The 12,918-nt window shown below is 40.9% G+C and overlaps 1 protein-coding gene across 2 annotated transcripts; it reads left to right on the top strand.

Annotated features, from left to right (window-relative positions):
* The first annotated feature begins 53 nt into the window (after positions 1 to 53).
* On the top strand, positions 54 to 10,772 carry popdc2 (popeye domain cAMP effector 2). Of its 2 annotated transcripts, none has more exons than XM_015022284.1 (4): positions 54 to 1,351; positions 6,061 to 6,169; positions 6,278 to 6,698; positions 10,297 to 10,772. In XM_015022284.1, the coding sequence occupies exons 1-4, from the start codon at positions 858 to 860 to the stop codon at positions 10,377 to 10,379; spliced, it is 1,107 nt and encodes a 368-aa protein (XP_014877770.1). In that variant the 5' UTR covers positions 54 to 857; the 3' UTR covers positions 10,380 to 10,772. The 2 variants fall into 2 exon arrangements, with proteins under 2 accessions (XP_014877770.1, XP_014877769.1); XM_015022283.1 differs by having other exon boundaries at positions 55 to 1,351; positions 6,278 to 6,839; positions 10,297 to 10,386.
* Positions 10,773 to 12,918: the final 2,146 nt, after the last annotated feature.

The following is a 12,918-nucleotide window of genomic DNA, read 5'->3' as shown; positions in this document are numbered from 1 at the left end:
GAAATGTCCAAGTTTTTCTAGAAGATTTCGGAGTCTCTTGGCAGAAATTCTCTCCAATGCGCCGTCGTAGCTGAGACATCGTGATGGAGTTGTGAGCGGAGACTTCCCCAGTCGGAGCGGCGGTGGCGTTAGCGGCTGTTACACCTGAAACTTGACCTCCCCTGCGGTTCCGTTTATTTCTGTGCCTCTAAATACTCATTGCTCCCCCCATGAAGACACGGACCTGGGGGTGGACTGGACTGGACTCACTGAGTTTGGAGAAAACTGAACTTTAGGTGTGTGACATTTTGTTTCTTCCTGCCTGTTTCTTGTCATGTAGCCCATCTCTCACCCCGTGCTTCCTCTCCCTGTCTCTCTCTCTTATGTCTCTCTTCTGTTATGTTAAGGAGCGGGCCTGCTTTCTGTCCCTTCACTCTCCTCCTTGGGTTTCAATTCCAAACATGGTTATCCTTTTAGGGGCCTGTCGGCGTCCCCTCCCTTATCCCTTCTTCTCCATCTGTTGGCCCCTCAGTGTGGGCCGGTGGCACTGAGCAACAGGCGGGGAAGAGAAGACGAGGGCAGAGGACAGAGGAAGGGGACTCGCGATGAGAGGAGGAGGAGGAGAAGGACAGACCCATTCCAGCTGTGTTTCTGGAGCAAACAGAGCCGTGAGAACTTCTTCACATTGAAGAATTTTTCCACTGCACGGCACGGGAACAAACTTTTTTTTATATAAATATATTTATACTCGGAATCAGCTGTTTATTTGTACCCAAACACTGCAGCTTGTAGCTCTCCAGACTCTGAGCGTCTAGGAAGTTATTTCAGTCACCGTTCCGTCATTTGTTTTGAGCGTCCAACCGAACGAAACTGCAAACATGAGCGCGGACAACTCGACCCTGTGGGACGCCTTGTTCTCTCCGCCGGTGTGCGGCGGCTGGAGCAACAACACCGAGGGGGCCATCTACCATCTGGGCAACACCATTATGTTTCTGGGCTACATGGGAGGCAGCGGGGCCTTCGGCGCCCTCTTCATCTTCGGCTTCCTGTCGCCCGCCTTCCTGTTTCTCACCCTGTGGGGCTGGCTGACCATGTGCGGCCCGGACGTCTTCTCCTGGAACCTGCTGCTGCTGGCGGCCGCCCTGCTGCAGATCTGCCACCTCCTCTACCGGCTCCAGCAGGAGGGCCTCCGTGGCGAGGAGCTGACCTCCCTCTACCATGCCGTCTACCTGCCGCTGGGCGTGCCCGTCCAGGTGTTCAACGAAGTCGCCAAGGCGTTCGAAAACAAGGCAGTGGAGTTGAAGGCCGGGGAGACGTACGCCCTGGAGGGCAAGACCTACATCGACCAGCTCTCCTTTCTGCTGTCTGGGAGGTGGGCAGTGCGTTTTGAGGTGGCAAGCGAAGCCAAATTCATCTAGACAATCCAAACGACATGGCTAGCGTAGCTGCGTTTCCATTACAAATGCGCGCAAGACTTTATTGATATTCAGGTAATGACGGAAATAAAGCACAATTTCGCAGTTGCGGCGTTAAAATCCACACGTGGATAAGCTTTTTTTTCACACCGTTAAAAAACATGCAACACCATCATCCTCCAGCTACTTCCTGTCGTCAACATGCACAGCAGCAACACCAGCGGATGTTGCCCTAGTTGGTGATCGTGTGATGCAAAAAAAAACCCAAAAGGTTTTCCGTTGAATTTTTGCAAAATAAACCAAATTTGTTCCGGAAAAAAACAAAAAAAAAAAAAACTAATCCTAGCACCAAAACAAAAGTCTTTTCAAATTTGCCATGTTTCCATTAAGCAAATTTATTTTCAAAATGTCAAATTGCGTATTTATTTCGGTAAATGGAATCGCAGTTTGTGTTACAGTGATACTGCTGAAAATGATGGGCCAACTTATTTCTGGTGCAGCATTATTTAATTTTTGAATAAACTGCAAACCAGAGAAACAGCAAGTTGCTCCATCAAGCATTGCTACACAATACATTTGTACTGTAAACCCCAATGATCAAACAGTAGTAAACAGCTCTTCTTATAACCAGTTGCATTGTCTCCACCTACATTTCTACATGTGTTATTTCCACATACATCACTTTCATTAACCGACTAAATCACCAAAATGCATTTTACTGCATGAACAAATATAATTAATTCTGATTACTGGTAGTTTTATAGAGATTTTTACAACTGTTCTTAGTCTGTATTAAAAAAAAAAAATAATTTTATAAATTGTATTTTAAATTATATCGATTTTAAATAAATGTCTAACAGTTTCTGATTATATTCCATCTTAATGAAATGAACACAAAGTAATTTATACATGTTCTGATAACCAGAAAAATAAATAGTAAATATATAGTGCAGCCCTAAACCAAAAATATCTGTATGGAGAATACAGGCTTTAATGGCAACCGGATAATTGAACTAGCACAGGTACAGACCAAGCTCCATATCCTTCCTAGCCTGATGCTCCTTTTGGTTTTACATTTAGCTCAGCAGTTCGGTTTTACACAAACACCTCGGGACATGACATTTACTCCATTTAAGCTAGGTCACAGTCACACATTTTAGCTCACAAAAACTTTTAAAGGCTCTGCCACCGCCGCGGACCACGAGTCCGCCATTTTCACCACACTGCACGTTCACAAATGCTAAAACGTGTGATTTCACTCGTTAGCTTTACCTCTGTTCTGTGGCAAAGTACTTATGAGACATCACTACTATTAACTGTCATCTATATACAATTTACCGCCCAGCTTACCTACAAAAGAGCAGGTTGTAGGAGCTACTAGGTGTGTCCTCTTTACGCTTCTACGCCAAGCGCTGGCGAGCTTCTTCTGGCGGCCAGAGCTTAAGCAACTGGTGCATACGACGCCGAGCGCCCTCTGCTGGCAAAACTCATATTACATTTGTAAATATCGTAGTTTATCAAAAGAAAATGTGCTTGGACATAAATATAAAATGGCGATTCGGGAGGGGCTACTACTATTTCCATGTATGTCTTTCATAGTGTCCCTTCCATTATATCTGACTTTCAAAGTGCTGTATTTGTTTCACACTCTTAGTTTTTTTTCCCAGAACGGAGATATTTGTCTTGCTCATGTGGTGTACTGACACTTTTAAGAAAAATTTCACAATTTAATGATTTAGAGAAACTTTGATAAAGTGACTTTATTGGTTTTGAGCTATTTCTGGCTATAAAAACCACAAACATACTTTGTGTTTTTCTATTTGGTCCATATTGACAACTTTCTTTCATAATTCATAAAGAATTGGTTTTGAAACAGATTGTGTGCTTTAAAAGTCGAGGTTATTATTTTCTGCTGAAGGCCCTCCTCAGCTTTCAAAATTATGATTTTGTATTTCTCTTGAAATTTTTAAATAAATATTTTTTTTAAGTTTATCCCTTTTTTTTTAGATAATCTTTTTCTCCATGAAGTCAAGTTGCCAGAGAGGGTTCTCTCTGTTTTTTTCCCCCCTACATGTTTAAACAACAAAGTCTAATATTAGGTTACTATCAGCAGCTTTGCTAAAATTAGACGTCAAAGTTCTGACTCTTGCAGACTCTTGGCAGCTTTTGACCCTCACAGGAAATGTGTTCTCTTCATCCAAACATCCTCAAAGCGGAGCTGCGTTGGATCTGTGGAAGCTACAGAAGAAAAATGTCGTAAACAGATTATTTCTGTCCGTGACTCATCAGTGTGGGTCCCAGTGCAATCTGACAGTGATTCAGTTTTATCTTTTCTATGTGCAACAGGAGAGTGGAAGCAGACAGCTCTCCTTACCTTGAATTAAATGTTGGCCATGAAACTGAGAGCGCTGAGAGTCTGAGACAACTTTGGAAAAACAAACAAATATCTGAAGAGTTACTGTCACGGAAGTGGCGAAATGTTACACAAGTTGCTTTTCAATGTGACAGTATTACTGCTGGCAATTGTTTTGTGTTGCTCTGGTATTCTTTATTAAGCATCAGTCTCATAGTTGATTTAACTGCAATATAAAACAAGTTAAAACATGTCAATGAAGGCATCATCTGCAAATAATTTGTGACTCTTTGAGAAAAACAGATTTGCCCACAATACACCAAGTGCAGCCCAAGGGGAACAACATCTTACATTATTTGAAATAAATGTCTTTTGTAGTTTCAACCTGGAGTTAAAGAACATGTTTAGTGATTAGTATAATTTCATCAAAGCACATACACACAAAGTCAGTGGGGGGCTAATATCTATGATATCTATATATGATATATAGAAGTGCTAGTCCTCCGCGTTCTTTGAACAACCTACAGTTCCCATGTTAGCATCAACCTGGTTGTGGTCTACATTTATTGGACCACACTAAAAGAGTAAAATACTTTTCCTTAAAACGTTTGAACGATCGTTTAATATGATGAACGAAGCAAGTCTCTCTCAGATTTGCCAATCTGTTCTTCTTTTTACTCATCCCTTATTAAACCATCTTGGCGCCTCCTCTTTGCTTCCCACAGGAAAGTACTTAGAGGGATGAGAGGTGATTCTTTGTGCCAGATGTTGTCGTTTTCGTAATTTGCAAAAAGTTTAAACTGAATCTCATCTGACTGTGCCACTCTACTCATTATACATTATACTCAACATTATACAGCATATTTCTTGGATTATGTAAAGAAACACGTTCCAGGGGTGCTGTGGCGGCGCAGAGGTTAAGCATAAGCCACATATCTTCTCTTGATCATATTCAGTTAATTAAACTGGATCATCTCACACATTTTAATCTTCATTCATGATTCTGTTTGTTATGGTTGTTGGTTGTGTTGAGGCAAGTGTCCCTTTCTGGGATCCTCAGAGTTCCTTCTTCACTTTTGGCAAGTGGTGTGGTTCTGCCGGTATGTTCAACCTCTGACCTTTAGCATTCACTGGAGCCAGTTGAAGCTGAGTGTGAAGGCCCCAGGAGAAGCAGGAAATGGTGGAATATTCCCTCCATGGGTTGGGTCTGAGTTTCTTGCAGTTCTGTGGCTGTAAAATGGCAAACATCTGAAATAACCTTAAATAACAAACTATTTGTTTGTGGCAATACATTTGGCCCACTTAGAGAAGACGCTCTGCTCCTCCACATCAGAAGAAGGTGATCTGATAAAGGTGCCTATAAGAACCAACATTTGGGGGTCCTTGGACGTCCCAAAGAAGAACCAGGAGTGGCTAAATTGACAATCCTTCATTCTTGGAAATGTCTTGGTCTCACCAAGTGTCTAAATGCAGAGGGATGTTCGTAGTGGACCACTGGTATTCACAGGGATTATGTACCACAACTGGCTGCAAATAGTTTAAATCTGTGAAGGCTTGAGGCTTCCTCTAAAAACCGCCACCATCTTCCTTGTCTCCACTCTTGAGGTTACAGCCAGTCATTGGCAATGACCATGAATGGTGTCCCTGTCTTGGTTGCTTTGCAAATGCCAGTCAAAGTATGTCACGTACTATTGCTCCTAGGTATTCCAGCTTCCAATAGAATATGTGGTGTAAAAAAATTAGTGAATAGACAGATTTTCTGCAAATGGTTCAGAGTAGCTCTCCACAGAGAAATCTGCAAATAGGTGGGAGTCTATTGTATCTTCTTTCTGAACCAGCAACCTCCAGGCCCAGACCGAGGGGAATCACAATTAATAGACAGTCGGATGGCAATTGTAACATTTGTTCTCGCAAGGCCCAGTGAGTCTGGGGAGTCCCCTACCTCCCTCTGTTTTCAGTATCATATTTATCCTCTACCCTGTTTATCACCTGATGATTTTGGCAGTGGTGGTGGTAGTTTGTCCTGCATTCAATTCTTTGTTGTCAGTTCGTTTGCCACTCCGTCTGCCTCGGTCGTTGTGTCCTTGGGCAAGACGTTTTGTCTGCGTTGCCCGCTGGTGGTGGTCAGAGGATCCAGTGGTGACGGTGCATGGCAGCCTTCTGTCTGGCTGCCTTGCTACCATCAAGTAGCTTACCACCATCAGCATGTGAATGGGTGAATGGGTAAAGTGCCTTGGGGGTCCTCTGGATTGATAAAGCACTATACAAGTACAGTCCATTTACCATTTTTATCTCTCTTATTCTCACTTACAGGATCAATGTGTCTTTGGAGGGTCAGTTCCTGCATTACATTCACCCGCACCAGTTCCTTGACTCCCCTGAGTGGGAGTCTCTCAGACCAAATGAAGAAGGAAAGTTCCAGGTATGAGATCTAACACACAGACCACTTCATATTTACACTATTACTCATTTCAGGGAGACAATATTACCAACAAGGCACAAACCTGGTTGTTCTTTGAATTCTCCGTAGGTGACGCTGACGGCAGAAGAAGACTCCCGCTACATCTCGTGGAGTCGCCGCCGTCTCTACACGCTGATATCGAAGGACTGCTACATTGCCGACCTCTTCTCCGTCATGCTCGGCTACGACATTTCCGAAAAGCTCTACAACCTCAACAACAAGCTCTACATAAAGAGCGGCGTGCTACTGGACATCCGCCTGCCGAGCCTCTACCACGTCCTGGCGCCCTCCTCGCAGGGCAGCGACGGCGGCAGTGGCAGCGACGGCAAAGAGCAACACAGCCAAGACCTAGATCCAGCCTACCAGTCGTCCCACCCCGGACCGTCTCAGGCCCTCCAAGCTGACCAACAGGGACCAAGGACAAGCAATGTGTCCACTGAGGACAGTCCCTATCACCGCCCCTGGGCCACAGACCTGGAGATGCCATCTGGTGAGGATTCCACTAGCCTGGTCCTGGAGGACTTTGCTGATGTGGCGGGCTCCTTAATGGACTATGGCAGTGAGAAAGATTATTTAAGGTAGAGAGGCAGGGTGCTGGAGCTAACACACTGGGTCACCACTTAAGCTACATGTAAGTACCTCACTTGGCTGGATTGGGGCGCATGGGGGCCTCGTGTGCAGGGTTGACTTGCAGTGCACAGTTCTTACTAACATAATAGTGATAAAAAGGACAGAAAATCACAGCCTCATGTGATAACTCATAATGATTCTTATTCATCTGGCCTTAATTAACAATTTAAGGCTTAATATGGTTGAATTAATATCAGCAATCAGTCACAAACACATCTAATGTTTAGGAAAAAACCTTGTCAGTACATATAGATAGACTCAGATATGCATTTTTTAAAAGCATTTTGTCCCGTAGTAGAGACAAACTTCAATTTACTGTATTGGGATTTTCTTGTGAAAGACCAACAGCAAGTATTTATGAAAGGGGGTGGAAATGGTAGACACAGAAGCGTTCAGCCCACTGAGACGCCTCGTAGAAGCAACCTTCACCGCTATATCAGCCGCGGATGCTCTGGAAAATGTCTCTACCAGGTTTTCAAACCCAACACTCAACGTTTTTGGCCATTCTTCTTTGCAAAATAGCATAAATAATTTGTGAACTTTCAAGTCTCTTTAGGGTTGTTGTCCTCCGGCTTCCCTTCCATCTGAAGTCGTTCGCAGCTCCAACATAGTTCCTTATATTATTGGTGTTTTTGGCATTTAGCATGTAATCTAGAGTTGAACTTTTGTCTCAAACACCTTCTTTCCCCTCCCATCTCTGACAGCTTGCAGGAGATTCTTTTTTCTCTCAACAGTAAATTTCTTCTTGTCACTATATTGAGATTAAATTACACATAGCAGAACTCTGGATGCACTTTTTTCTGATTGGTTTTACTTTGAGGTATCGGAGTAAAAGGGACTAAACAAACACATGGCACTGAAAAACACATTTAGCTGTTTTGTGTTACATAAGATCCTAACAATAAAACTTGTGTTTGAAACCTTTGTGTCAAAATGCAAACAAAAGAAGAAATACAAGAGTTATTAAAAACATAAAAATAGGAAGCAAGAACAACCACAGCATTCATGATTGTTGAAGCAACAACCTTTTTGTTATATTTAATTTAAAAAAATGACCTTACATGCAGTAAAAAAAAACACAAATATGCCTTATTTTTTGTTCCTGTTTCTCCAATAAGTTCAATGCACAAAACAGAATGAGCTTTGCAAAAATAAAAAATCCTGAAAATCTATGTCGAGTAGAATACAGATATAGTTGCAGTTACAAAACAAAATCTTCAATGTAAATAAAAAATTTAAAACATAGAAGGAAAGAGCTGTAAAAAACATCCAGGATGATGTATGCAATGTCTCAAATGGGTTTTTTACCCCCAAAAAACGTACATAATGCAAACATACGCAACATAAATAAGGCATGTTGCTGTTACTCTTATTTTTTTACTCAGTCAGTGTAACTCCAGCTGTAAGTTGGCACTCATTTCTGAAATGAGCAACTTAGCGATACATAATAAAAAAGGCTGCTTGCCTTCTCAGCTGTGGGGCTGTCTGGATTATTTTCCCATTTCCAAATCAAATTTTAAGACTAAACTATCCTCCATGTCAGTCGGTTTGTTTTAGCTGCCATAAATAAAGAGCACAGTCATGTTTTGGAGCAATAACAGAGTGAAACTGGTTCAGACTTGTTAGTGAAAACTGTTTTTACAGTTATGAACACATCGTGCCGTCAGTCCGAACCGTTCTGCTAGATGATCTGTGGGTCTGGTCTGGCTGCAGAGCGGCTGTGACGTCCGGCTCAAAGCAGCTGTTCTTTTTAGGGATTACAGCTTGTAAATTCAGGGGATGTAAAAAGAAAAAAAAAGAAAAAATCCAGTGCCATGCTATTAATCCGGTGTACCCACCGTTCAGCTTTCAGCCTGCTTATCTGCCCTCTCCAGCCATGGCATGCCGCTCCTCCCGTCGCCGTGGCAGCACTGGTCCAATCCAATCATAGGTGGAGGATCACATTTCATGGAGGGGTGGAGGAGGTCAGAGTTCGGCTTGGGTTGCAGGACAGCTGTGAAGCAGCTAAAAAGCATTTTGGTCCATCAAACCAAAATATAACATTCCTGTTCTCAATACGGACAGCAGTCGTGTTGCACCTCTGGGTTAGTTTAGGTTTAGAGAATTTTATGTCACAATTTTATTTTATGTTTTTACGAGAACGCAGTTCATTCTTAGAAACATCCCAGAAACACAGAGTTACAAAAGCATTCACTCCTAGCCCTGTCCCAATAAGCAACTAATCAATTAATCGCATGATAAATTAACATGAGCTCAATAGTTTCCACTTTCATGATTTATCGTTTTTCTCTTTCTACCAAAAACTGGACGACAAAAGTCTTCAATCTGGTGTTTTGGTCTCATCTACGCCCTTTTTGGATATCTTTTTTTTCACCAGTTCCAGTATTAAATGTTTATTAGAATTTAAAGTTTATTGATCTTTAATAATGTGTCATTGTTGTGATATGTGTTTTCTATGTATTTATTTTGAGGTTTTTCTCAAAATAAATAAATAATGGCTCATAATTCAACCATTATTAGCCTGTCCCCCTGTGAGTCTCTGTCTTCCCTGTTGATTGTTCCCAGCTGTGTCTCGTTTCTTTGATTACCCTCCCAGTGTATTTAGTCCCACCTGTTGTCTTTGTCTGTTGTCGGATCCTCGTCGTGTCCAACCAGTCGGTTGCCCTGTGCCGCCTCTGTTGGACTTTCATTAAATCATTCATCACTTCATCCTGGGTCTGCCTGCGTCCTTCCTCACCATTCAACCACCATAGATCATGACAGTCATTGCAGTCACCATTATATTACCTCAAAATGGTCTCAAAACAACGATATTATCATTTATTGCAATAACTTATGGGATAATTTATCGTCCAGCAAAATTTCCTATTGGCTGTAGCGTGACAAAATGTGAAAGTTGGGCGGATGTGAGTAATTTTACTACTGTACGCTTATTTTATTTGCTGCTTTTGTTGCCAGATTTGTGATCGATAACAGAAAATTGCTTGTGCTGCATTGCTGTTGTTGCATCTAACAAATTAACTACTTTTTTTTAAGTCAGCGTTCCATTGTCTTTTTTCAGATTGCATATTTTATCTATTTTTCATTTAGGTTTTTTTGTGCAACACTTATATTTAATTTCCAAACATAGTGACAGTAAAAGTACCAATAATCTATATTTAGATTTTTTTTCTTATTAGGTGGAAATGATGTGCAAATATCAACATACCATATAAGAAAATGTAGAGAAAAAAATAAAAAAATGTAACAGAAGGGTTGTTCTTTAAAAATTATGGCAGACTTCCTGTTATTCATAAAAAAAAATATTTTTGACTCTTAACCCATTTTATTTAGCTGGACTGAGGGCAAAAACAGATCTTTGAATTTAATCGTTTATTTCATAGGAAACTAGAGTGAATTAATGACATTTTTCAACAAGGTCTGAATCTAAAAAACCTCTTTGATATTCGCTGTTGCAGGAGGTGACGGTGATGGGAATTTACCTCCTCGGTTCCAGAGACGCAGAGCTCCGCTGGCTCCCACCGACACGCCGAAGCTGTGAAGCCAGCTTCTTCTTCTTCTTCTTCTTCTTCTTCTTCTTCTTCTTCTTCTGTCTTCAATGCAGCAGACCGAAGCAGACTCTTGCTCGCACCGTCTTCAGCCCCAAACATGTGGAACATTTAGTCCTTTTTTACTTTTTCCTGCATCGTTTTGCTGAATGATGCTGCCAGTACTGATGACACACACGTTCCCTTCACCCTAACCACGCCACAACTGTTTCTCGTGTCACATTTTAAAGGAAAGTTTAACTAATTGATGCACTACTTAGGTCATTTTATTTTCAAATTATGCTAGCAAACTATTTCTTTATTGGTATACAAGAATTTTTAAGTGCATTTGGGTTTAATGAAAACCATATATTTACACACACTGGATAAAAAAATTTGTTTCTTCACTCTGAACGAGTCGGACTAATCTTTTTCTGCCACACTTCTCTGTTCAAACACTGAAGCAATGTCCAAATATCATACGGTTTATGTAATAGACAGGTTTTCTGTGCCAGCCGAGAGCAGGTTTTGGTGTTAAATGTGCAAATGAAACCCAGAACATGAACAAAATACCCAGTAGAGATGAAAGGACATTCAGAGGAAGAAGCTATTACTCATAAGAAAGTATAACAGTGTTTGAATGCAGATAAAAACCTGAATTCATGGAGACAGGTTCTGTGATTTTATGAAGCAGAAACTTGAGGATGCACCGATCCACTATTTTCACTTCCAATACCACTACCGATATTTGAGGTTTAGAATCAGCCGACGCAGAAAAACAGTGCTGAACTGACTTGATACGTTTCCTTTTTTAAAACACAGACATAAAAGTAATGAATTACAAATTTATTTTGATAATTCAGCACACTTAAATACACCAGTAGCTTCCCAAGCTAACATGTAAAAACAACACAACTTTAATTTGTTCAGTATAAGAGCCGATGTGAAATAAATAATAAACTGAAAATCACCAAAACAACAGGCTAACTACCTTGGTCAAACATGTAAACAATAAAGAAGGTGCAACAACATGATGTCGCTCGGAGTACAAAGCGTAGAACTAGATTTAATAGATCGACCCTGACGGATTGGGCACATCATCACCGATACTCGATGTAGAATTCTTTTAAAATTATCGGGATCGATAGAGATATTAATATTCGATCAGCGCATCTCTACTAAAATTAAGAGTTTTGGCTGCAATAACGGTAATTAGATTTAGTGAAAAATACAAGGAACAGTGCTAGCATGAGAGCAACACGCTAGCAATAACTTACAGAGTTGGCAGCATCATGCTGAGGAAAGCTTGGTCACAAACAGATCTCCTGATTGGACGACCAGAATATCACCAAATTTAAGTTTGTTTGAGGAAAACAAAGTCGATTTCTTTTTAGTGACCATCACCAAAAGGTAAAAAATGAGGAAAAAGAGGTCATATATAAACGTAGCAAAACCCGTTTTGTCAAGAGGAATGCTAATGCTAATTTCTAGCTAACTACTGTTGGAAGTAAAACCCGAAACCTCTGACCCAAGCTGTATAGCTTGAAGGTCATACGTTAAGCAGATCTACATGAATCTCTGGAACTGAAGAAAATACAAAGGAATTATTTCATTCTTGCATTTAGCAAACAGAAATATTTCACGTGATCCTGACTGATGATCAACATTTAGGGGAAAATGTTGTTAGATTATGTGTAAAAATCTAGAAGAAAACCTCATTTCTCTCTATTTTGAATCCAACTTTTGACATCGATAGATGCTTTTGCCAGAAGCTCTTCACCTTTAACAGATTTTTTCTTGGTTTTTAAGGGACTCTGTGAATCAAAAGAAAAGCAAAACAAAACATCCAAATTACCGTCACAAGCTCTTCTGCTGACGATGATAAATTTCTTCATTTTAACGATAATGCATCCCACTAATGGTAATAAACTCAATTAGTTAAGACCTTCATGGAGGGATTCATCATGCTTTCCATTTTCAAAACATTAATTTTTTAACGTATCGATTTAAGATTCACTTCTACTCTACTTAATCACTGATACAGTTGTGTCTCACAAATAGAAACTGTTCATCCTAATGAGTCTCGCACGGATCCTCTGGATGTGATTCACTGGAACTGGATGGGAAAACCAGATCCCAGCATCAACTGGGATCTGGAAGAACGAGTGAGGGAAACGTTTCGTGAGAGCTACATGTTCCTCCTCGTTTCTGTAATGAGGAAATGTATTTCTTTCCATTTCTTTAAATCGTGATCCTCCAGTTGGACGGAGCACGCTTTCGACGAATTATTATTTTTTTTGTCCCCTCGTATTTTGTCGAAGTTATCGGTTTGGTTTTTCTTCGATCTGAATGCGCGGTGTCTTGCTGTAACTTCATAAACGTGTGGAAGCGTGCGGTTCTGATGGTGAATTTCTCCAGCAGATGTCCTTCTTCTCCTTTGTTCCCAGATGACTCAATACATGCCTGTAGCTCACATGTTGAGTTTTGTAATAGGCTTTGTCGTATGCAGATTAAAACGATAAATTGAGCTGTTTCTGTTATTCATAACGTAAG

This window comes from Poecilia latipinna, unplaced genomic scaffold (assembly GCF_001443285.1).
Source record: "Poecilia latipinna isolate Pla-1442-1.1 unplaced genomic scaffold, P_latipinna-1.0 Scaffold2971, whole genome shotgun sequence".
NCBI classification, from domain to species: domain Eukaryota; kingdom Metazoa; phylum Chordata; class Actinopteri; order Cyprinodontiformes; family Poeciliidae; genus Poecilia; species Poecilia latipinna.
This window is presented reverse-complemented; position numbering and strand designations above follow the sequence as displayed.